This window comes from Heloderma suspectum, chromosome 2 (assembly GCF_057233095.1).
Source record: "Heloderma suspectum isolate Gila_16-S chromosome 2, 16-S_ref, whole genome shotgun sequence".
In the NCBI taxonomy this organism is placed as follows: domain Eukaryota; kingdom Metazoa; phylum Chordata; class Lepidosauria; order Squamata; family Helodermatidae; genus Heloderma; species Heloderma suspectum.
Window position 1 is genome coordinate 402,462,901 of NC_139459.1, and position 26,502 is coordinate 402,489,402.

A 26,502-nucleotide genomic window follows, 5' to 3' on the forward strand; every position below is an offset into this window, starting at 1 on the left:
TAAACAAGAAGTCCAAACACTGGGCAAAGTTCTTCAAGCCCAGCGTCGCTTTGTCTTAGAAAATAAGCCCCAATTCCCATTACAGAGATTCATCCTTTCCAACCAGGAGATGAAGTATGGGTCAAAAAGTGGAAAAATGACCCTTTAACTCCCAGATGGAGAGGACCAAAAACTGTTATACTTTCCACCCCCACAGCTGTGAAAGAAGTTGGGGAAGAGTAGTTGGGCTTTAGCCCTAAAGGGCCTCCTCCACCTACTCCCCACCAATCCCCACTTCCCCAAACACCCCCCCTTTTAGGAGTGGGGAAGGGGAAGGGAGTCATATTTCACAGTGTCATGACAACAAGGCCTAAGCCATACGTTCTTGCAATTTTCATTTTTGAATCTTTGGTACCAAGAGGGACAGACCTGGCGGTCACTTGCATGAAGTGGGATGTGTCTGGGGCACTGGAATTCAAAGTGATGATGGTCTAAAGCTGGCAAGTTTCAGTGCCAAAAGGATGACTCATCGTGAGACTGCACTATCAACTCTGACCAATAGACGGTGCTGTGGACTTAGGGGTTGCACAAAATGGTGGATGAACCAATACGGCCACCATCCGAAGCCTGCACACCCGTATAAAAATGGCAGACTATTGGTGTATTTGGGATAAAGAATCAGATTTATTCTTTTGTTTTCATCATCAGATGCTCCTTTGTATTCAGATCAGGCCTCAGTACAATCATGTAGCCCTTAGGGAGAAAGATGCAGCCCAGTAAGCCAGCACTGGAGGCCAAGATGGAGAAGACCTGCACGGCTACCATGTATTTCCCCTTGGTGCTCAGGTAGGTGGGCACAAAGGACACCCAAACGCTGCAGAAGACCAGCATGCTGAAGGTGATCAGCTTGGCTTCATTGAAGGCGCCAGGCAGCTTCCTGGCAAGGAAAGCCACCGTAAAGCAGATGGCAGCCAGGAAGCCCATGTAGCCAAGGGCAGCATAAAACATGGCAACAGACCCTTCGTTGCATTGCAGGATGATCTGTCCAGGCTGGGAGTGCATGTCAGTGTCAGGGAATGGTGGAGAGATGCCAAGCCAGATGGAGCAAATGACCACTTGGACACTGGAACAGGAAAGGACAATGGAGTTGGCCAAACTCTTCCCCAGCCATCCCCTCACCCTGTTCCCTGGCTTTGTGGCCAGGAAGGCCAGCACCACAGTGATCGTTTTGGCCAACAGAGAAGAGACCACAACTGAGAAGATGATGCTGAAGGCCATTTGTCGCAGGAGGCAGGTTGCTTTCCATGGCTGACCAATGAAGAGGAAGGAGGACAGAAAGGAAAGCAGGAGGGAGACGAGGAGAATGTAGGAGAGGTCCCGGTTGTTGGCTTTGACTATGGGAGTATCCAGGTATTTTATGAAGATTCCTAACACAACGCCTGTGATTAAGGACAAGAATAAGGCAAAGGAAGCCAGGATGATACCCAAATATTCTTCGTAGGACAGGAAGGTGATATCCTTGGGGATACATTGATCCCGGTCCTTGTTTGGATGCTGATCATCCGGACACTTGCTGCAATGGTCTGCATCTGGAAAAACAAGAGAAACATCTCCCTTATACCCTTAGCAATCTCTGTTCTTTTACATTCCATCAAAGATATTTTTCTGGTGTGATTAGCAGGACGTATTAATGACATGCAGGACATAGTCAGGCCTTCTGAGCCTCGTCAGTCTTCCATGGCCACAATCCACATTAGGTGTTTCATGTGTTTAAACATGACCTTAACCCAGGGATGGGGAAACTCCCTTCTGTGGGCCTAATCTGGCCTGCAAACGTTCCCCATTGTTCCATGAAACCTTTATGAATCCCTCCAGAGGGAAGAGTGGATGCCGGAAAGAATCCCTGCTGTTATCTCCAACCTGTGATTGGAGATCAATGCAGGGAATGCAGGCTGGCCGAGTGTGTTTTGTGGATTTTGTGGATTATCCATGTGGTACATTGGCTGGGAATGACATGATGTCTGGGGCCTGGCCCTCTCCCTGATGTCTTTCAGGGCACGGAGGGCAGGCTAGGAAGACACTCAACAAAATTGAGTCCCCCACTTCTGCTGCAACAATCATTTTGTTTGAGGAGGACAGGTGAGAGGATCCAGCAGTATTCCTGGAGACTGCCTTTTGATTCCTCAGATGGTTGCCAAGGAGCTCCTCCTTTTGAGGGAAATTCCAGGTCAATGGCCCACGATGACTAGGATCCTGGCGACTCCTCTGCAAGGGGACAGACATTTGGGGAAAGAGCTTGCCTGTCTTCCCCACCCCGCCCCCACAGCTTAGACAAAGAATAGAGCAAAGTTTCACTGACACAGAGAAGGGGACACAGAGCCAGTTTGCACATCACGATAAGCCACCATGAGACAAACACTGCTGCCAACCAACTGAAGGTTGTTGGGTCATGCGAACGGAGTCGTGGAGAGCTGAACGTGGGCTCTGCAAGCATCTTGTGGTGCTGGATGTGGGAAAAGTGGACTACAACTCCCACCACTCACATCCAGCCTTATTAACACTGTGCCTCCACCTGAGCTCAGCCAATGCTCAACCAGGATCATCCCCTGAAGCTGCCACCTGGGAGAGGCAGGACAGATAACGGGAAGGGCTCCTTCACACAACGCAGAGCTGAACAACGGAATTCACTTCCGCAAGAGGTTGTGACAGCCACCAGTTTGGATGGCTCTGAATGGGGGTTGGACAAAGTCCTGGAGGAGAAGGCTATCTATCGATCCTTGTCCTGACAGCTATGTGCTTCCTCCAGTATCAGAGGCAGTGAGCCTATGTACACCACTGATGGGGAACATGGATGGGAGGGTTTTATTGCCCTTGTGTCCTACTTGTGTTTTTCCCACTCATTTATTTTGTTGGCCCTTGTCTGAACAGGGTACAGGAGTAGACGGGCCTTTGATCTGACCCAGCATGGCTCTTATATTCCTGTGTTCATTTGTGAACAAACGGAAACATTACAAAACGCCACGAAGCCACCACTGACCTCCTTCCAAAGGAAACCAAACCTTGGCACAAACTCCATCCATGGAATGTCTTACTGCTCAGAGACGTCGGGTAAACATTTATTTATTTTACTTGATTTCTTTCATTTCCATACCACCCAATAATGAAAGCTATCTGGGCGGTTCACAAAAATTAAAACCAAAAAGCTCAGGTTAAAACACTATATAATATAATGCATTAAAACCACACTATTACAATACCACCAGAATACAACCTGGCAGCTATGCAGAGATTTAAAATAGGGATTTAAAAATGCCTGGGAGAATAAATAGGCACCGGAAAAAGTACAACATAGTTGCCAGGTGAGCCTCCAGCCAGGGTGCCACAGCATAAAAAGCCCTCGTGTTGGCAGCCACCCAGCTCACTAACATAACAATACGAACCATGGAGGGCTTGCACGTGATGTAAAGTCCCGGAGACACATGCAGTAGGGGGTGCTGATCCCTGCCCCATCCTCTTCCTCCCCCTGCCACAACCCTCAGTCCGTCCTCCCAGATTATTTGTCATTAGTCATTTTGTGGAATAAATTGTGGGTTCTCCCCTCCTCCCCAGGGCCTGCACTTTCCTCTGGAGTCACCCACCTTCCTGGCTGGAGATGGTCCCCTCCGCACAGGGAGGACAGTCATAGCAGCAAACCAGCTTTCCTTCCTGAACCACCTTGACGGATCCAGGGCGACAGCTTCCCACACACCTGGAATGAGGCAGGGGCTATGCATAAAGATAAGAAGCGTCAACGAATAGGTGTTAGGGCCAGTTGAGCTACAGAAATGAGAGAGAGTTGGAAGGACGCAACAGGGCCTCTAGGACTGAATGTGAAACCGTTTCCCAGTTTACCACCCCCTCCCTCCCCGCCCCCCGGGGCTTTCCTCTCCTTCCGCTCTTGTTTGCCTTGTGTCCAATTTTGAGGGACCTGTCCTCTTGTAGTCCATCAAGTATCATACAGCCTGGTGGTGCTATATCACTGTACAAAGAGTTGAAGTACCATTAACCTGCAACCTGTGTTTGTGCAGAGGCAATCCTTCTGGTGCGCAGCTGGGTTGCAGCGTGGGGAAAGGGGTCCCCTCTCTCTGAGATCTGGAAGAACTGCTCCTCTTTGCAATGGGCAGGGAGTCAAAGGCAGCCCCGCCTGGAGCATTTTCCCCAGCCTGGTGCCCATCAGCTGTGTGCAACAGCAATTCCCATCATTCTCAGCTAATGCCCATGAAGGCCTGGAAACTTGAAAGGTGCACTCCAATGTATTTTGAGGGCACCAGGGTCAGGAATAGTCACCTGGAACCAACTACATTGATTAGAGGTTAAGAGATGGTAGAACAAATTGAAAATCTTGAAAAATTGCTACTAGTTGGAAGTTCCAGGCTGACTGGGAATCTGTTCCATTTAGCAGAGGCTAAGAGATGGTAAGTAAATACTGTGGAATGAAAGGAATCGTTTCCCTTACCTTGTTGAACCACTGGGGCCACACAATGGCGTCCTGATCAATGGTGACCTTGAGGCCTGCTGGGGATCCCCGTCTTTCCATACTCCCAAACTTCACTTTAACAACAGACTTGTTGGGGAACTTCACCCAGTTCACGATGTCAAAGGCGGCTGCCACCAGGTCTCCGTTCTCGTCCAAATACCGTCTCTCCATGGAATTATTGTAAAACTGGGAGTTTCTCAGGAAAGAGTGAAGCTAGAACAGCAGAGAAAGCATGGAGGAAAGCATGGAGCAAACCGGAAACCACACTCGATTTCTCAGTGCTGCCCATCTCATGCTTGAATCTTCTATGGCTCAGTGTTGGGTCAGGACTCAAGTGGCTGGGTGTTTCTCTTAACCTTCCCAAGGGAGCCGGTTTCATCCCTGAGTGTTATTTCTGTGCTTTAGCCCTTTGGGGATCTGAAGCCGACTCTTACGCTACAATCGCCCTCTGAGGTCCCCCTCCAGATGCCTCCTCTGAGGGAGCTTTGGAGGACTGGAACGTGGCAGGTGGTGGCCCCTCGGTGATGGAGCCCGCTTCCCCATGAGGTTCATCCAGTGCCCCAGTGCCATCCCTTTGGTGCCAGGCTAAGACTTTTCTCTTGCCTCAGGCATTTGACAGCATATGGTAAAAACCAGGCCTGGGATTTCTGGTGTGGATTGTGCTTCCCTTGTACTATGGAAACAGTTTCTAGATTATGTTTTCTATTTGGATTTCAGGTTTTGATCTTTTGTAAACCACCCAGGCAGCTTTGGCTATTGGGAAGTATAGACACGTGATAAATAATGCTAAGAAAATTTAGGTGCATAAATTAGTTCCGCAACCTGGGCCTGGTATTACCACTGGCAGAGGGAGGCTGACCTCTCCATGGGGCACAATCTCAGCCCAGCTGAAAGCCAGCAAGTTGTCAGGTAATGAAGGCGGAGGTCCTACGCACCCAAACCTGGTAGTAAGTTCGACTGAAGTCAGTGGGACCCAGGCTTGAGGAGGCACACACAGGATCGAGCTGTAAATATAGGTTTAGCATACGTTGGGGAAAGAATCTGGATTTCTTGCATCAGCCATCAAATTGTTCAAATTGATTGTTTAAAAGTACTCCTGTCCTGCCAGAAAATGATTCTTGACATGAAATAAAACCAGATGCAAGGAACTTTTCTGCACATCGTGGAAAAATGCAAGTTTAATTCAGCATAATGGGGGAATGTTCAGCTTGGCACTTTTGTAAACGTCACCAGAAAAATCAGAAATGTATGTTCCAGGTAAACACTATCAGTACATGACCCATCCATTTGTTTCCAGACCCTTTTCAGATGCCAGCACTACACCCATGACACCATCACAGACAAAGGGAAGGAGGGAGGGGCAACGGTGGACCCAGTTGGTGTCCAACTGGCAGCCCAGTCAAGGAGGGAGGAAGGACCAGCAGCATGGCTGACACCAGTGGTGGAGCACGGGGAAAGGGCCAGGGCAGAAACAGAGGGGCTGTGCCCATCTTGGGACAGCAGCCAGATGGGTTGAGTCCCCAGGGGCCGGTGTCAGGAGGCCAAAAGAGAGAGCAACACAGGGGGTTTCGCAGCTGGTTTTGCACCATAGATATCCAACATTTCACCTCACTGTCTTATGTTCTCAGCTTCTAAATCCAGGGCAATCATGCTTGAATTGTACCATTGATTCGGCAGGGCTATCTCTATCTGTGATGGGAAAGGGAATACCTGCCATGGCTGCAGCCTTTGAGTGTCCAGCCTTTCTCCACTTTCCACCACCCTCCTCTTGGATTTGGATGCATAAGCAGCATCCAAGGCACGGGCCACAGCATGGACAGTGTTGTAAATGATGTAGCTGTCTAGAGACAGGATTCTCTCCACGACCTCTTCTGGAAGGGTCTCTGGTTTCTCATTTTCTCTGCATCTTGTCCAGCCTTTCACAGACAATGCATGCTTCGAATAGGCACAATTAAATGCTTTCTTCACAAACTGCTTGAGAATAAAGCGAAAGTGTGAAAAGCCATCATATTTTGAGCTTTTATTTTGCTGGAGAGTGAAGGAAAATATACCAAGGATAAGGTGGAGAGAAGGATGATAAGATGTCAACTCCAAGGCAAATTCCCACAAAGCCGTTGTGACCCAGACTTTCCCTACAATGGGTTTCATCAATATTTCAACATAATGTTGCATAAGATGTATTCCAATCAAGAAGTATCCAGTCTCTGCACAATAAACAAAGACGTTGACTTGTCTCCAGTGGTGGAATGAAGCCTGAGGAAAGGCAAATTTCTTTGTATTCAGTCCTGAGATCCTTTGTGAGAAAGCAACACAAACACCGTCCCTGATGAGCTCGGGGGTCAAGGCCCTCATGCATCTCTCTCCGTTGTCGGTGTCTGGAGCAATGAGACCGATCAATGTCCATCTAAAATGCAGGAGCAGTTTGACAATCCCCGGATACTGGGCTCCTTCTTTGGGGACCATCCGGTAGAAGAAAGGGAACTCAGTTTTATCACTCAGAACATGGGAAACAAAAGCGTAACTGACCTGGCAAACCAAGGAAGAGACTGATGTTTTGTTTTGCTTCACAACCACATTTCAGTTCTTCATTGGATACTTCTGAAAGATGGCCAGATGACCCCAATTAATTGGAAATACCTGTGCCATCTTTCATAGCAGTGGAACAAACAGTCAGAATTATATGATGAATAAAACTTTCAGTGTGAAGGATGAGAGAACAGTGTAATACGAATACGCCCTAAACTATGGAGCTTCTCCTGAGTGTCCAGAAGGGAAGCAAGTTCCCAACAGCTCATCTCACATTCCCAGCAGTATTGAATGTGGCCAAAAACAGAACCCGAATAGGAACACACTTGATTTTGAAGTGTGACCAGCAGCTGCAAACAGCTTGCCCTCCCCCTCACCGGTGTCTCCGACTGCCCCCTTCTTTTCGGAGTTATAAGCATGAATGAGGAGCAAACCACACATGACCTTAATTATGAGATTCGCTCATTTTTGCAGGAGCTTTCTTTCACAAATACCCTGTGTGCGCCCAAAATACATTCGGACCCAAGGGGGGGGGAGCCCTATCATTTGCCTCCCACTGTGGATCCAGGTCACCTCTTTCATGGGTGGGGGAAGCTCCCACTGAAGTTCTCTGGAGAACTTTTTGATTGCTTTGGAGAGAACCCCAAGCAGAGTTAGGGTCAGCCTCTAAACAACCCCCACACACACTGCACCTGAGGGATTTTGTAGATGCCCAGCATGGTTGAAATCTGGATGGAGATGTCAGAGTGAGAACCTTCCAGAACAGCCAATGGGTGATGCCTTCTTCCACAGCTGTAGTTGGGAACATTTCCCTGCCCAGGAGAGATCAGGTCTAGCAGGGCATCTGAAGTCATTCTTGCATCGAAATAGTTGTCATGGATGTCGTAGCCCAGCGTGACGTTGGGTAAGAGTCTGGGACTCTGGTTGATCTCCTGGGTGGCCAACAAGAAGGGCAGAATCTTCCAGTACTCTGTGTCTCCTTTCCTGATAAAAAAAAGTGTCACATTGTCATCCTGTCTGCAATGAGACAAAAACATTCCATTGTTGCTTCTTTTACTCCGAAGCAAATATCTCTGGGTTACATTTCCAGAGCTTTCCTCATGCTAGCAGTCATCCAGAGCCCAAACCAGAAGCACAACACCCAATCCCCACTTAGTGCTTTGCTTGTGTAGAGGCAGCCAGAAAAAGCGGGAAGAGCCTTTGCTGAGTGTCAGGATCCAGGATCCATTTCAAAACAAACCCGCAGAGCAGATGGACACCCCAGTGCCAGAATTAGGCATGTGTGCAGCCCTTGGAATCGAGAAAGAAACTGCAACAGGATAATGGTTTGAGACAATTTCTTAAATGATGGGGGGTTCTTCTCCTCGCAACAAGGCGAGGAGACCAGGGCAGTTGGCTCTTCCCTTCCTGCTCATATTAAGTAACTGTAAAAAACACACACATATAAATAACCTCCCCACCTTCATCTAGTAACAAGTTAGTTTTCCAGGTAAAAAAAAAACCCAACCAAAGCAATTCATTTTTTAAAAAAGTTATGAAAATTGAAAGTCAGCACAGGTGTTGGGGATATCCCATGTATTGCATGGAGCGCCACATGTATGTAGCAGCACCTGGCATCTGGAAAACCCTCTCTCATGTAGTTTGGGAGGCCGAAAATGTGATATCTTCCAAATGCCTCCTGAAAACACACTTCTGCACCCCGGCTTTCCTTGTAATGTAAGTCAATTAATCAGGCCGCTCCATTTTACTGCTCCTTGATTTTTACTGTCATTGGAATACTGTCGTATTTCAATATTGTGAACCGCTGAGAGATTTTATATTGAGTGGCATAGAAATGCCACCAATCAATAAATAAATTTCTGACTCTCTGCCTGCTGGACAGAAGTCATGGGTGTGTGTAATGAGCTCCTTGAAGACAAGGTTGCGGACCTGGAGGAACTAAGAGAGGCAGAGACGTTGGTGGAAGAGGCCTTCAGAGACCGAATAGTGGTGTCCCAGTCCCTGGGTGACAGCTTGTCTGCTGTCATGGAGAAAGGCGGTCTCTGAGTTGGAGGGAGTCATTCTGAGGAAAAGGGAAAAAATTCCTTGGAAGGGACCCATTCCTCAAATGACAAATATCCTCTAATGCCAAGGAAGTGTCTCTGTGGGGAGGGCGGCTTGTGGTAGTGGGAGATTTGATCATCAGACACATAGACAGCTGTGTCTGTGATGGGTGTGAAGACTGCATAGTGAATTTTTAAATTGTGCATATTGTACTTTTAATGTTTTAGCCTCTGTAAACTGCCCTGAAAGCTTTGGCTGTGGGGAGGTATACAAATGTAAATAGTAATTATAATTATAATGCCTGGTGCAATGGCTACTAGTCCTTACCTTACCTTGTCCCGCAGCTTTTTTCGCGGTGGGGGGTAGGCGCTTCGCTTCTCCCCCCGAAGTTCATCCGAGGGGGGGGTGTCTTCCCGCCTCGCCCGGCCGAAATTCAGGCCGGGGAAAAGTGCCCCATCTCCCCGGCTGCGAACTTCAAAAGAAAAGTAAAAAAAAAAAAAAAAAGCCCTGTGATAGGCTACGTAACAATTAACGTAGCCTATTACGGCTAGATCTGCAAAGTCAGCCGTGATAGGCTACGTTAATTGTCACGTAGCCTATCACAGGTGACTTAAAAAAAAAAAAAAGCGTGTACGCTGTTTGCATTGCCCTTATTTTCGCCGTAGTCTACGTAAATCTTTACGTAGACTACAGGGACCAAATAAGGAACGCGATTAGCGGCTCCCTATGGGGGCCGCCATTACATACGCGCTTTTTTCTTTTCTTTTCAAAGTCACCCGTGATAGGCTACGTGACGATTAACGTAGCCTATCACAGCTGACTTTGCAAATCTAGCAGTGATAGGCTATGTTAATCGTTAGGTATCCTATCACAGGGGCGTTGTTTTTTTTTTACTTTTCTTGTAATGGCGGCGGCAGCAGCCGGTCAAAAGACCGGCTTCCGCCCCCACCCCTGACAAAGACCTGCCGAACCGCCGCCGGGACCCGCCGCCGGGAGTGACATTCGTAAAAGGTAAGTCCCATCCCGGGGGGGTGGGGGGGCGGGGGGGGGCGGAGAATTTCATTGCATTGGCACTTGGCCCCCCGAAGTTTCGGGGAGAAATTCTCCCCCATCCCTACTTTCCCATGGGCAGCTGGTTGGCCGCCAGGTGAACAGGGTGCTGGACTAGGTGGACCCTGGGTCTGATCCAGCATGAGGGTCTTCCTATGTTCGTATGTCTCTTCCTGCTCTTCCTCAAGTAAATTGCTCTGCATCTCTTCTGAGATTTCTGTCCTGAGTTGCCTGTGGTGGGCTACATTCCCAAGTCACTGTGTCATAATAACAACACAACAACAGCAAGTAGAAGATGAAGGTGAGGGCGAAGAAGAAGAAGAAGAAGAATACTTGATCCTTGCCCATCTTGGCTCATTATGAGCTGCAGAGAGAGGCTGGGTGAGGGGATCAAGGCAGTGGTGAACGCCTCCCTTGAGGAGGGAGTGATGCCATCAGCCCTCAAGGAGGCAGTGATAAGACCGCTCTTAAAGAAGCCCTCCTTGGATCCTCAAGTTCTGAACAACTTTCGCCCAGTCTCAAATCTGCCATTTTTGGGCAAGGTGATTGAGATCACCTTACATCTCTTCTGAGATTTCTGTCCTGAGATGTCTGTGGTGGGCTACATTCCCAAGTCACTGTGTCATAATAGCAACACAACAGCAAGTAGAAGATGAAGGCGAGGGCGAAGAAGAAGAAGAAGAAGAAGAAGAAGAAGAAGAAGAAGAAGAAGAAGAATTATTCATCTACATTGCCCCCCAGGGAGATTAATTTTACTGCAGCTGTACTATTTTTAGCTTTTATCTTGTGTTTTAAGGTACTGAAAGCACATCGTATCTACAAGGCAATTTTTACCTTTAGCCTCATGTTATCCCTGTTTTAATTATCATCTTCATAGTTAGTTCAAGAATCCCAGGACACTTACTGGGCATATAATGTATTGTGTGGTGTTAAAAGCTGAGGTGGTGTCACTCACAACAACCCTGAAATGTAGTCCACTGTTCTTATCTCAACCTGCAAATCAAGGGAAGTCCCTCCACCGCCTCTCGCAAACTCATGCAGCAGCAGAAGCACCTCACCTGCAACAACCTGCAGAAGCTGAAAATCCCACATCCTCCCATTTTTATTGTTGAAAATGGGTATATCTACATATTCCAACACAAACATGTAACATGCCCTATGATTCGCCGGAGGGCTAAAGAGTGGCCAATATAATGTCAATGTTGGTTGGTTGGTTGGTTGGTTGTTTTAAGGAATCCAAGAAGAATCCAGGAAATGGGAAGCCAGTTAGCTTGACATGTGTTCTGGCCTGGGTAGATTTCTGAAAAGTTAAAGTTTTTTTTTCAAGCCTATCAAATGACCAGCCCTGCAGCAAAAGAATCAAGGTGTCTTCTGCAAGGATGTGTTTTGTCCCATTGATCTTTGGGAGTTCTACGCTATAGTGTCTATGCTATTTTTGTTCCCCTTATTTTCGCCATCTTAGTCTACGTAAATGTTTACGTAGACTAGACGTGCCAAAATAAGGAACGCAAATGACGGCACCCATGGGCGCCGCCACTTGCGTACGCGCGGGGGGGGGTTGTTTTGTTTTTACTCAGCTGTGATAGGCTACGTAAACTTTTACGTAGCCTATCACGGTATCTTTTGAAAATCTAGCCATGATAGGCTACGTAAATCTTTACGTAGCCTATCACGTTTTCTTTTGTTTTTTTTACTGGAAATGGCGGTGGCTGCAGCCGGTTCAAAGACTGGCTGCCGCATCCGCCATTGCCAAACCACTGCCGGAGCCGCCGCCGCCAGGGAGATTCGCCCAAGGTAAGTCCCGTCCTGGGGGGGGGCGGGGAGGCAGACCGTTTCGCCACCGATTTTGGGGGGCTGAATGCACTGGCATTCTGCCTCCCTGAGATTCGTGGCAAAATTCTCTGACATCCCTATTTAGGACGCAACAACCTCGTCCCTGACAGGTGGCCGTCCAGCCCTGCTGAAACCCCTCCAGGGAGAGAGACCCTGCCACTTCCCGAGGCCACCTGTTCCACTCCTGAACAGCTTGTTTCACGGGGACGCTTCTCCTAAGGCAGACTTCCCCCACCCAGTGTCCTCCAGATGTTTCAGACTTCAACTCCCATCATCCCCAGCCAACACAGAAAACGGTAGGAATGCTGAGAGTTGTAGTTCAAAGGATATAGAGGGCCCCAGGGTGCTTCCTTTCTCCTAATGTTTAGCTCAGTTCCACTTCCCTGCGACTTCCAACCTCTGGTTCTGGTCTTCGGGTTTCCCCATGAGAGCAACAGAGACCAATCCTGCTCCATCTTCAGCACAAAAGCCTGGGAGATATTTCAGGACAGCTCTCATGTCTCCCCTTCGTCTGGCTAGACATACCCACCTCTTTTGACCCTTCCTTAGAGGAGTTGGTGTACAGACACACATTTGCAGTCTTACTGGAGAGTCATGGGGGGATTGAGGAGGGGGGAAGAGTGCTCTTTCCCCTGAGCCACAGCCTGGGTTTGCTCACATGGCTTAACAGAGGAGCAGATGTTCCTTCTGCACACCCACATGACAGCAGATTAAATTTTCCTGTCTTATGTTGCCACACTGCTAAAAATGAGCCAGCAGGCTGGGAACTGAAAGGAGTGATGATGCAGCCCCACCCCCACCAACAAAGGCAAAACAGGGCAGGGATTTCTCAGTTCCCAGTTAAGAGGGACAGTCCGGAGCCAGTCAGAATGAGTGGCGCTCATGACATGGTAGAGAATGGAGCATCAGCAACTCCCCTCCAGCTCACACACAGGATGACATACCCATGAAGACTGGTAGACGGGGGCTGGTCGAACGGGGATGGCAGAAACATCGCTCCCGTGGCAAAGATGACCGTGCCAATGAGGAGGTCCCCCGGCCTGTAGTGGTTCAGTGGGGCCGATTCATCCCTTTCCAAAGTCAAGGGGCATCTGGCCTGGAGCATCCCGCAGGTGGCCTGGGGCAGCAGCAGAAGCGAGAGCAGCAGCGTTCTCGTTCTGGGTACGCCTGGTGCAGCCTCCATCCTCCTGCCTGCTCCTCTCAGCTGCCTGGATGTGCAGTTAGAGGGAGGCAAAGTCCTCTTACAAGACAGAGGGGACAGTGGCTTCCCCCATATAGATGAAGCCCAGGGAGACGAGGGTTCACATCTGGAGGGGGTGGGAGCAAATCCACTCCACACAGCCCCTCGCAGAGCCCTCCTCACCAGACCTCGAGCTCAGCCAATCTCTCCGTGGCACAGGAGGCCTGTGCAAGATGCTGCTTCATGTCGCTCAGTATTCTGATGTTTACCTCAGCGGACTCGAAGGGGCAATTTGAAAAAAGAGTCTCTTGAGTTTTGGCAGACAGAAGAATAAACCACTATGATTTTGATAATTATGTGCGGAGGAAGTTGCATCACCTCTGCAATTTCCTGAACTCTCCATTCGGATGGAGAAAAAATGTTTCCGACAACTCACAGATGCAGCTCCACACTATTGACATGGGCCGGGGGGGGGGGGGACAGGTGAGCTTGGCCTGGCCTTTACCTGTGGAACACCTCCATGTGAACCAGGATCAAGATCAGGGGCATTGCTAGAATCTTAAAAGATCAGTGGCAGGGGTGAATAACACACATTTGCATCTATCTATCTATCTATCTATCTATGTTGAAGCGCAGTCTAGGGATGTACGAAAGTCACTTAACTTATGACGGAATTGATTCACGGTGGGGGGGGAGGCACTCCGTCCCTCCCCCCGAAATTCTTGCCTGGGGGGAGGTGCCCCATCCCTCCCGCCGCGAATCCTGGCCGGCCGGGTCTGCAAATGGCAGCGGCCATAGCCGCCGCCGTTTGCATCCCTGCAGTCAGCCATGATAGGCTACATAAATCTTTACGTAGCCTATCACGGCTGAGTAATCCAAAAAACAAAACCCGCGTAAACATTTACGTAGACTACGGTGAAAATAAGGGAACTCAAATAGCGTAGCATCTACGCTATTTGCGTTCCCCTGATTTTCGCCATAGTCTACGTAACTGTTTACGTAGACTAGACGTGCCAAAAGAAGGAACGCAAATGGCGGTGCCCATGGGCGCCGCCATTTGTATACGCATGGTATGTTTGTTTTTTACTCAGCCGTGATAGGCTATGTAAACATTTACGTAGCCTATCAAGGGTAGTTTTTAAAAATCTAGCCGTAATAGGCTACGTAAATCTTCACGTAGCCTATCACTTTTTTTGTTTGTTTGTTTGTTTTTACTGGAAATGGCGGTGGCAGCAGCCGGTCGGATGACTGGCCGCCACAGCTGCAGCCGCCGCACCACCGCCAAACTGCCGCCAGAGCCGCCGCTGCCAGGGAGATTCGCCCAAAGTACGTCCCATCCCGGGGGGTGGCGGGAGGGTGGCAGACCGTTTTGCCACCGATTTCAGGGGCCGAATGCGCTGGTATTCGGCCTCTCTGAGATTCGTGGTGAAATTCTCTGACATCCCTGCGCACCTCTAATATATATATGTCTGTGCATGCAGCGTGCTTGTGTATGTATAGAGATTATATACATACTTACCTAAGAGTTGCACGGTCAGACACCCAGTTCAGCATATTGGAAAATATCACGCTTCTGCTCAGGCCAATTGGTAGTCAGACCACTTCAGCTCAGCACCAAACCTGAGTCAATGTTTGGAAAGATGAGTCTTTATGCTTCCTGTTGACTACCATGGAAAACCAGAAAAAAACTGTACCTTTTTCTCTTGGTCAGAACTGGATGATAATTTCAGGCACCATAGTAGCCCCCGAGGAGGGGATTACATCTGCCCAATGTCAGAAAAAAAGGTGCAGAGTTTATATTTTGATATTCTTTGAAAGGGAACTGCTAATAACATTTTTATTATTTGGAAGAATTGGATAAAACATTCAGGATTCATTACACCATCAGAGGAGATCGTGTCTGCCAAAGTTCAGAATGATAGCCACAAGGGTTTTGGGGGTCTTCAAAGGAGGACATACTTGTCTCCCTTTGTTCCTTGTGGACCACTGCTGTGAAAATTACAGACAGCCTAGAGTTGTCCCTAAGTAAGAAACCAGCAGAGTTTCAGAAGGATAGGTGCAGCAGTTCATGTGGAAGGGGAATTCTCCAATTTGGGGGAGGGAGTGATTTGCTTTCCCTTCCCCCCTTCCCCAATATGTTTGGGTAAATTTGTATGAAACTGCACAGGTCATTTGAGGTGTCCCCCGGGAAGAAACCTCCAAAGTTTCTCAAGGCTACATGCATGAAAAGTTAGAGTCACTTGAATTTATTAACATTTCACCAATGTTAGCTGCAGGGGAACATGGGTGAGAAGGTGCTGTTGCACTCATGTCTTGCTTGTGGGTTTCCCATGGGCATCTGGCTGGCCACTGCATGAACAGAATGCTGGACTAGATGGACCTTGGTCTGATGCAGCATGGCTCTTCTTATGTTCTTACATAGGGAGCATGTGCAGAATGTTTTTCTTTCAGCACTGGGCACTGACATTCTCCCCCTACCAATTCTATCCCCCCCATGCAACCATCCCTCCTCATCCTACCATCCTCCAGCAATTCTTCATCAAAACAGATGTCTTGTTTTGTGCAACTCTCCTCTACCTCCACCTTGTTCTGCACAAGCTCTCATTGCATCTTCCTCCCCATGAGTTCATGTGTACCAAGACTTCACCAGGATTCAGCCAATGAGCCTGTTTTCAAAACTAGGGCTAAGTTATGGAGAACCTCTGAGCATGTACTAAGTGCCTTTCCCTCACCACTGAACCTAGAGTTCATGCAAAAACAACAAAAACCCACAAATGACAAAACATGCAGAAGACTGAGCAGGAAGGGTAGTCAATTCATTAGATGCAATTGGGTAGGCACTGTATTAAGCCTGCTGTACTATGCTCACATCTCAGGACTTATTTCTGAGAAAACATGAAGAATATCAAGGTGCAAACCTCCCTGCAAAAGTAACTTGTGCTGGAATCCTATGCACACTTTCCTACGGGTAAGCCTCATTATTATTATTATTATTATTAAATTTATTAATCGCCCATCTGGCTGGTCACCCAGCCATTCTGGGCGATGTAGAACATACAATAAAACAGTTTAAAACAATCAAATTCTACAATAAAAACATTTTCTAAAATACCCTAACCCACCGCAAATGCCTGCCTGAATAACCACGTTTTTAATGCACGACGGAAGCTCATTAAAGAAGGGGCATGACGGAGTTCCCTAGGGAGGGAGTTCCACAGAGTGGGGGCCACCACAGAAAAGGCCCTCTCCCTTGTCCCCACCAGTCTAACTGTCCTGGCTGATGGGACAGAGAGAAGGCCAACCGAGGCTGATCTTGTTAAGCGGCCTGTCTGGTGCTGCTGGAGGCGCTCCTTAAGATAGGCTGGGCCGGAACCATATAGGGTTTTAATGGTCAAAACCAACACCTTGAGTTTGGCCTGGAAAACAACTGGTAACCAGTGCAACTCCTTCAGCACTGGAGTGATGTGATCTCGCCGGTGGCTGCCTTTAATCAGGCGAGCCGCCGCGTTCTGTACCAGCTGCAGTTTCTGAACCGTCTTCAAGGGTAACCCCACGTAGAGCGCATTACAGTAGTCTAAACGAGTTAAACATTAAACATAATGGGACTTTGGAGTAGGCATACCTTGTTGTTGTTGTTGTTGTTGTTGTTGTTTATTCCATCAGTCGCTGAGAATCAAGCTTGCTCCTATCCAGCATTCTGCTGCTTGTTGTTGTTTATTCGTTCAGTCGCTTCCGACTCTTCGTAACTTCATGGACCAGCCCATGCCAGAGCTTCCTGTTGGCCGTCACCACGCCCAGCTCCCCCAAGGTCGAGTCCTCACCTCCAGGATATCATCCATCCATCTTGCCCTTGGACGGCCCCTCTTCCTTTTGCCTTCCACTTTCCCTAGCATCAGCATCTTCTCCAGGGTCCCCTGTCTTCTCATTATGTGGCCGAAGTACTTCAGTTTTGCCTTTCATATCATTCCCTCAAGTGAGCAGTCTGGCTTCATTTCCTGGAGTATGGACTGGTTGGATCTTCTTGCAGTCCAAGGCACTCTCAGAATTTTCCTCCAGCACCACAGTTCAAAACCATCTAACTTCCTTCGCTCAGCCTTCCTTATGGCCCAAGTCTCACAGCCATAGGTTACTATGGGGAATACCATTGCTTGAACTATGTGGACCTTTGTTGTCAGTGTGATGTCTCTGCTCTTCACTATTTTGTTGTTAATGTTTCTTCCAGTGAGTTTAACTCCAGTCTTGGATTCATGAAGCCCAGCACGCCGCATGATGTGCTTTGCATACAGGTTGAATAGGTAGGGTGAGAGTATACAACCCTGCCATACTCCTTTCCCAATCTTAAAGCAGTCCATTGTTCCATGGTCTGTTCTTACCGTTGCTACTTGGTTCTTATACAGATTCCTCAGGAGGCAGACAAGATGACTTGGTATCCCCATTCTAGGGATGTACAAAAATCACTTACCTTTCGTGGATTATGTTTATGGTGGGGGGGGAGGCATTCCGTCCCTCCCCCCGGAATCCTGGACGGGGGGGAGGCACTCCGTTCCTCCCACCCCAGAATCCTGGCCGGCTGGCTCCGCTCTGCAGGGATTCTGCGGAGCAGCCGGCTGGCTCCACCAGCAGCCAGACATCCGGCTGCTGGCTATCAGGGATGCAAATGGCGGCGGCCGTAACCACTGCCATTTGCATCCCTGCAGTCAGCCGTGATAGGCTATGTAAATGTTTACATAGACTATCACGGCTGACTTAAAAATAAAACGCGTGTACGCAAGATTTGCGTTCCTTATTTTGGCACGTCTTAGTCTACATCAAGATTTACGTAGACTAAGATGGCGAAAATAAGGGGAACACAGATAGCGTAGTGCATTTGCGTAAGCGCATTGTTTTTTTAAAAAAAATCAGACCTGATAGGCTATGTAAACATTTACGTAGCCTATCACGGGTTTTCTTTTTAAACCTAGCTGTGGTAGGCTATGTAAATCTTTACGAAGCCTATCATGTCTTTTTTTCTTCTTTTTTTAACTGGAAATGGTGGCAGTGGCAGCCAGTCAGAAGACCGGCCGCCGCCGCTGCGCCGCACCGCCGCCGCAGCCACTGCTGGAGCCGCTGCCACCACCCGGAAGATCCGCTCCAGGTAAGTCTCATCCCGGGGGGGGTGTGAGGGGGTGGCAGGCCGTTCCGCTACCGATTTCGGGGGGGCTGAATGCGCTGGCATTCGGCCTCCCCGAGATCCGTGGCAGAATTCTCCGACATCCCTACCCCATACCACCAAGAACTTGCCACAATTTGTTATGATCCACACAGTCAAAGGGTTTAGAATAGTCAATAAAACAGAAATAGATATTTTCCTGAAACTCCCTGTCTTTCTCCATTATCCAGAGGATATTGGCAATTTGGTCTCTAGTTCCTCTGCCTTTTCTAAACCCAGCTTGTACATCTGGCAATTCTCGTTCCATGAATTGCTGGAGTCTACCTTGCAGGATCTTGAGCATTACCTTCCTGGCCTGTGAAATAAGTGCCACTGTTCGATAGTTTGAACATTCTTTGGTGCTTCCCTTTTTCGGTATGGGGATATAAGTGGATTTTTTTGCAAAAAAAATTTTTTTTCGTTGGCCATTCTTGTGTTTTCCAAATTTGCTGGCATATGGAATGCATCACCTTGACAGCATCATCTTGCAAGATTTTAAACAGTTCAGCTGGGATACCGTCATCTCCTGCTGCCTTATTATTAGCAATGCTTCTTAAGGCTCATTCAACCTCACTCTTCAGGATGTCTGACTCTAGCTCACTGACCACACCATCAAATCTATCCCCAATATTATTATCCTTCCTATACAGATCTTCCGTACATTCTTGCCACCTTTTCTTGATCTCTTCTGCTTCTGTTAGGTCCTTGCCGTCTTTGTTTTTGATCATACTCATTTGTGCCTGTTGCGAACTTCTGTCCATAGTTCTTCTGGGACCCTATCTACTCAATCTAGTCCCTTCAATCTATTCTTCACCTCCACTGCATATTCATGAGGAATATTCATCAGCTCATATCTAACTGATCTGTGGGTCTTCCCTATTATCCTTAGTCTGATTCTAAATTGTGCAATAAGAAGTCCGTGATCTGAACTACAACCAGCTCCAGGTCTTTTTTTTACCGACTGCATAGATGTCCGCCACCTTTGGCTACGAAGGATGTAGTCAATCTGATTTCGGTGTCGACCATCTGGTGAAGTCCATGTATAAAGTCATCTCTTAGGTTGTTGGAAGAGAGTGTTTGTTATGCACAGTGAGTTGTCTTGGCAAAATTCTATCAGCCTATGTCCTGCTTCCTTTTGTTCTCCCAGACCATGCTTGCCTGTAATTCCAGGTGTCGTTTGACTACCCACCTTAGCATTCCAGTCTCCTGTAAGGAAAATGACATCTTTTTTTGGCGTACGATCCAGTAGGTGCTGCAGATCCTCATAGAGCTGATCTACTTCTGCTTCTTCAGCATCTGTGGTTGGGGCATATATTTGGATCACGGTGATGTTAAATGGCTTATCCTGAATTCAAATTGTGATCATTCTGTCATTTTTTGGATTGTATCCAAGCACTGCTTTAGCCACGTTATTGTCAATGATGAAGGCTACTCCATTTCTTCTGTGATCCTCTTGTCCACAGTAGTAGATCTGGTGTTCATGTGATGTGAAGTGGCCCATTCCAGTCCATTTCAGTTCACTGACACCCAAAATGTCTATATTTAATCTTGACATCTCCCCAGTAACCACATCCAATTTGCCCTGGCTCATAGATCTTGCATTACAGGTTCCTATGGTGTGTTGAATTTTAGAACATCGGATTCGTCGTTCACTGCCAGCACCATCGGCTACTAGCCGTCCTTTCGGCTTTGAGCTAGCTGCATCGTCACATCTGGAGCTAGTTGAACTACACATAGGTAATTGACAAAACTGGAGCAGAAGTCTCACGAGTTTTTATGATTAGCCACACCTCCGCCATTTCATGATTTTCGTCAAGAGCGGTGACAAGAGCAGTCTTATCCACAGTAAAATAATGTTTTCAAGGCCTTCTAAGAAGCCTGCAATGATGGAGCATTGTTCCAAAGGTGTGTGGCCTCTGCAGAGAAGGCCCTCTCCCATGTGGTCGCCCACCTGACTGCTCTCAGGGGTAGGCAGAGGAGACAGGCCTCCCTTTCTGACCTTAAAGTGCGGGCAAGGTGACAGAGATGCAGGCGTTCCTTCAAGTAACTTGGTCCCAGACTGTTTAAGGCTTAAAGGTCAAAACCAGCACTTTGAATTGGGCTCGGAAAACGCTGGCAACTACTGCTCAGTGCAGGCATGCTCTTGCTTGAACTTGAGATGGGAGGGTTATGGGGGCAGGGAGAGAACCAAATAAGAGTCGGTGTGGGGGTGGTGGTGGTTGCAGTGCCTAATCTGCCTTTCCTTGCCACCAGTTGCCGGAGGGGGCAATTCTTCCAAAGGAATGGTGGGTTAGGGAAGGGGAGTAGGGCTTCAGCCCTAATGGGCCTCCTCCACCTATTCCCCACCAATCCCCCCTCCCCCAACCCCCCCTTTGAGGAGTGGGGAGAGGGGAAGGGGAAGGGAGTAGCATTTCACAGTGTCAGAACAACAAGGCCTAAGCCATACGTTCTTGCAGTTTTCATTTTTGAATCTTTGGTACCAAGAGGGACAGGCCTGGGGCTCATTTGCATGAAGTGGGATGTGTCTGGGGCAGTGGAATTCAAAGTGATGATTGTGTAAAGCTTGGAAGTTTCCATTTCAAAAGGATGACTCATCATAAGACTGCAATATCAACTTTGACCAGTAGACGGTGCTGTGGAGGTAGGGGGTTGAACAAAAGCCTATCATGTCTTTGTAAAAAAAAAAAAAAAACAACCCTCCAGACTGCAAATGGCAACAGCAGCAGCCGCCCGGAACATCCGCCCCAGGTAGGTCTCATCCCGGGGGAGATTTGTGGGGGGGTGGGGGGGCAGGCCGTTCCACCAGAGATTTCGGGGGGCGAATGCACTGTGTCTCTGCAACCCCATGAACACACTTTTCTCGAAGGCCTGAGTGAGGAGAAGGAGAAAAAAACAACCCTCCTGTCTGTTTGGTTAAAGTCAGAAGTTCAGTACTTCTCTTCCCCACCAAAGAGAATGTCCTTTAAAAATTCCCCGAGATAAGCTCTGGAAGGAATAAAGGAGAGAAAGAAAGAACAGGATAGGATAGGGGTGGGAAGAAGGAAAGAATGGGGCTTGGAAATGCATGCATGGGTGGGGGCTAGAGAGAATTCCCTAAGCCAAGTGGCTCCGATCAGAGACGCGGTACTAACTTCAGAGGACTTTAGGAGTCTGTGGAGGGTTTGTAAAGATTGCATGTACTTCCATTAACTTTATCAGGTGAGGTGGCTGGGGGTTTTCTAGCTCTTTTGAAACTGTTTAGAACGGTCTGGGGGAAGCTGGGGTAGATGAGGGACCACACCGTCTTCTGGTTGTGTTGGATTTTGCTGCTGTTGCAGCTTTATTTTGGCTGCAATGTGCAGCATTACTCACCATGCAGATATATCCACATGCAGGTAGAACAAGAGTTAGAGTTAGAGATACAAGGTGTCTTACAAAACTTTAAAATACATAAGCAAAAAATAAGGGATGAGATCTCTTGAAAAGGGGGTTGGAGAACTGTATGGAGGAGAAGGCTGTCAATGGCTGCTGGTTACGATGGATATTTGCAAGACCCAGTTTCAGGGGCAGTAGTGCTGTGTACAGCAGTTGCTGGGGAACATGGGCTGGAGGGGGCAATTCCAACAAAGGAATGGGGGTTTAGGGAAGAGTAGTTGGGCTTCAGCCCCAATGGGCCTCCTCCACCTCCTCCCCACCCATCCCCACTTCCCGAAAGCCCCTTGAGGAGTGGGAAGAGGGGAAGGGGAAGGGAGCGGGAAGGAGTTGCCTTTCACAGTCTCATGACAACTAGGATTAAACCATATGCTCTTCCAACTTTAATTTTTGAATCTTCGGTGCCAAGAGGGACAGACATGGGGGTCATTTGCATAAAGTGGGATGTGTCTGGGGCAGTGGAATTCAAAGTGAAGATTCAGTAAAGCTAGAAAGTTTCAGTTTGAAAACGATGGCTCATCGTAAGACTGCACTATCAACTCCGACCAATAGACGGTGCTGTGGAGTTAGGGGGTTGCACAAAATCGTGGATGAACCAATATGGCCACCATGGTTTGGAAAATTGCATCCGAAACCTGCACACCCCTATAAAAATGTCAGACTATTGGTGTATTTGGAAACAATATGAATCAGATTTATTCTAGCTGCAAAACCCTCTGTGCTGCTCCCTCTTTTGGCCTTGTGACACCAGCCCCAGAGGTCTCAGCCCATTTGGCCACAGTCCCAACATGGGTGAAGCCCCTCTGTTTCTGCCGTGGCCTGTGTCCCGTGCTCCACCACTGGAGTCAGCCATGCTGCTGCTCCTTCCTGCCGCCTTGACTGGGCTGCCAGTTTGACTGTGTCCACCGTTGCCCCTCCCTCCTTTCTTTTGATCGCGATGGTGTCATGGGTGTAGTGCTGGCATCTGAAAAGGGTCTGGATATAAATGAATGGTTCATGTACTGATAGTGTTTAACAGGAAAGTACTTGGAAGAAGTGGATAAAAAATTCAGGATTCCTTGCCCCATCAGAGAAGATCGTGTCTGCCAAAGTTCAGTATGATAGCTCCAAGGGTTTTTAAGGTCTCCAAAAGAGGACATACTTATGTCTAGGGATGTCAGAGAATTTCTCCACAAATCTCAGGGAGGCCGAATGCCAGCGCATTCGGCCCCCCAAAATTTGTGGCGAAACGGTCTGCCCCCCCTGCCCCCCCCGGGACGGGACTTACCTTGTGCGAATGTCCCTGGCGGCGGTGGCTCCGGCGGCGGTTTGGCAGCGGTTCCGGGGCGGCGGCAGCTGGTCTTCCAACTGGCTGCTGCCGCCACCATTTTCAGTTAAAAAAAACCAAAAATAAAAAAATGTGATAGGCTACATAAACGTTTACATAGCCTATCATGGCTAGATTTTAAAAAAATACCGTGATGGGCTACATAAATGTTTACGTAGCCTATCACGGCTGAGTGAAAAAAACAACAAAAACCGTGCGTACGCAAATGGCGGCGCCCATGGGGGCTGCCATTTGTGTTCCTTATTTTGGTACATGTAGTCAACGTAAACATTGTAACCTATCATGGCTGACTGCAGGGATGCAAACAGCGGCGGCTATGGCCACCGCCATTTGCAGTCCCAGCAGAACAGGATTCGCGGCAGAAGGGACGAGGTGCCTCCCCCCCCAGCCAGAATTTCGGGGGGAGGGATGGAGCGCCTCCCCCCCACTGTGAAGCAAGTTTCGTCAAAGGTAAGGGACTTTTGTACATCCCTACATATCTCCCTAGTTTCCTTGTGGACCATTGTTCTGAAAATTACAGACAACTTAGAGTTGTCCCTACATAAGAAACCAGCAAAGTTTCAGAAGGAGAGGTACAGCAGTTCATGTGGAAGGGGAGGTCCCCAATTTGGGGGAGGGAGTGATTTGCTTTCCTTTCCATTCACCCCTTCCCCAATATTTTTGGGTAAATTTGTATGAAAATGCACAGGTCGTGAGAGCTGTCCCCCGGGCAAGCAACCTGCAAAGTTTCTGAAGGATACGTGCATGCAAATTTAGAATCACTCAAATTTATTTACATTTCACCAATCTTAGCAGCAGGGGGACATGAGTGGGAAGGTGCTGTTGCACTCATGTCCTGCTTGTGGGTTTTCCATGGGCATCTGGCTGGCCATTGTGTGAACAGAATGCTGGACTAGATGCAGCATGGCTCTTCTTATGTTCTTACATAGGGAGCATGTGCAGAATGTTTTTTCTTTCAGCACTGGGCACTGACATTCTCCCTCGAACAATTCTATTCCCCTTCATGCAACAATCCCTCCTCATCCTACCATCCTCCAGCAACTCTTCATCAAAATAGATGTCTTGCGTTGTGCAAAAACTCCTATTTCTATTAAAGCTCTCTGTTTATAGGAACATAGGAAGCTGCCGTACACGGAGTCAGACCCTGGATCCATCTAGCGCAGTACTGTTGACACTGACTGGCGGCATCAGCTCTCCGGGGTTTCAGGCCGGATTCTTTCCTAGCCCTACCTGGAGATGCTGGGGTTCAAACCTGGGAACTTCTGCTACAGCCCTTCCTTTTGCTGGATAATGGCAACGGACAAACCAAACAGCCCCAGATTTGTGTCTCTGCAACCCCATGAACACACTTTTCTCGAAGGCTTGAGTGGGAAGAAGTAGAAAAAAACAAGGCTCTTGTCTGTTTAAAGTCAAAAGATCAGTACTTCTCTTCCCCACCCAAGAGAATGTCCTTTAAGAATTCCCCGAGATATGCTCTGGATGGAATAAAGGAGAGAAAGAAAGAACAGGATAGGATAGGGGTGGGAAGAAGGAAAGAAGAATGGGGCTTGGAAATGCATGCATGGGCGAGGGCTAGGGAGAATTCCCTAAGCCAAGTGGCTCCGTTCAGAGAGGTGGTACTAACTTCAGAGGACTTTAGGAGTCTGTGGAGGGTTTGTAAAGATTGCATGTACTTCCATTAACTTTATCAGGTGAGGTGGCTGGGGGGTTTTCTAGCTCTTTTGAAACTGTTTAGAACCTCTTTGAAAGCCTCAGCAGTTCCTCCACCATGAAGCCACGTAGTCCTAGCCCTCCTTTAGGGAAAATAAGAGTGGAGGGGGAGAAAGACGTCTGTGGAGGTTGATTGGATCTAGGGATGTCAGAGAATTCCGCCACGGATTCCGAGGGGGCCGAATGCCAGTACATTCGGCCCCCGAAAATTCATGGCGCAACGAAGCCCCCCCCCATGAAAGGCGCGCGAAACGGACTACTTAACTGTTGCTTCTGCGGCCGCCATTCGCTTCTTCATCATACGCATGATAGGCTACATAAATACTTACGTAGCCTATCACAGCTAATGCAGGAACGCCATTTGCATCCCTGCGGAGGCCGTGATAGGTAAGTATTTAAGTAGGCTATCACAGCAAGCAAAAAACAACAACAGCGTACGCAAATGGCGGTGGCTATGGCGGCCGCCATTTGCGTTCCCTTTTTTTCCCCCTAATAGCTTATGTAAATATTTACATAGGCTAAAACGGTGAAAAAAAGGGAATGCAAATGGTGGCTGCCGTAGCTTCCGCCATTTGCGTATGCTGTTTTTTTTCCCTGCCATGATAGGCTACGTAAATATTTACATAGCCTATCATGGTTAAATACAGGGATGCAAACAGCAGTGACTACAGCAGCCACCATTTGCGTCCCTGCTGCCCAGCGGCCGGATGTCCAGCTGTGGGCGGAGCTGGTGGGCAGCTCCACGGAATTCCCGCAAAGAGGAGCCGGCTGGGTCAGGATTTCGGGGGGGGGTGAGGAGCGCCTCCTCCCCACCGTGAATCACCCCATCGAAAAGTTAAGTGACTTTCGTACATCCCTAATTGGATCCTTTGCTGTACTGGAACTACTAAACTTCTGCAGAAGCCAAAGGTTCCAGTTTGGGGCATTGAAATCAGATGCTGGGTGAAATACCAGTATTTCGCATGGAGTCCTTCCTTCCCTTCCTTCTCCCTCTTCAAAATTTCATTGCAAGCAAGCTCCCAACAGTGGGCATGGAAGAGCAGAAAAGTAGGGGGAGAGAGGATTTTTGCTCCTAAAAAAAAAAACCCTACACCAGAGACTAGGGATAGCGACCTGCTCACCTTAAACACCTTCTGATTAGAATCTCTGATCCCCTGTGTAACTTGACAGTTTTTACTTTTGTTTTAGTCTTTGAGAAAACAAACTTTACTCATGTCTAGCAAAAAAGCCACTGGACCTAAGTGCCTGAACTGTGTCAGATTCAGTCAGCTGTTTAGGGGATGCCAGGTCCCCAACCTCTATGCATTGATGTGGAAGCATCCCCCCCCCAAAAAAAAAAACCTATAGCTTTTTGCTTTGGTTGAATTTCTTGAAAATAGCAAACTGTTCAAGTGACTAGCACAAAAAACCCCTAACCAAACTGCCTGAAATTGAGCAGGTTCAATCAGATTCATGAGGGCTACGACATCTCCAAAATTCTTGCATTTATCATACAAACTACAAAAGTTATGGCTATTTCTGTTTTCCCTATCCAGCATGGCCAATGGTCAGGGATGCTGGGCGTTGCAGTCCAAAACACGTAGAGAGCACCGGGCTGGTGGAGGCTGCGGTAGATGAGGGACCATACTATCTTCTGGGTATGTTGGGTTTTTCTGCTGCTGCTTCTTTATTTTGCTTGCATGGTGCCGGATTATGCACCATACACATGCAGGGAGAACAAGAGTTAGAGATAAAGGTTT

At 48.2% G+C, this 26,502-nt stretch overlaps 1 protein-coding gene across 1 annotated transcript; it reads right to left on the reverse strand.

Moving 5' to 3' along the window:
• Nucleotides 1-663: 663 nt before the first annotated feature.
• On the reverse strand, nucleotides 664-13,372 carry LOC146356667 (vomeronasal type-2 receptor 26-like). Its single transcript, XM_084830247.1, has 8 exons — nucleotides 13,311-13,372; nucleotides 12,876-13,155; nucleotides 8,951-9,063; nucleotides 7,838-8,005; nucleotides 6,812-6,899; nucleotides 4,475-4,708; nucleotides 3,618-3,744; nucleotides 664-1,568 (listed from the first exon to the last, which is right to left on the reverse strand). Exons 1-8 carry the CDS (start codon nucleotides 13,370-13,372, stop codon nucleotides 664-666), a joined length of 1,977 nt encoding a protein of 658 aa, XP_084686373.1.
• Between the last annotated feature and the right edge of the window lie 13,130 nt (nucleotides 13,373-26,502).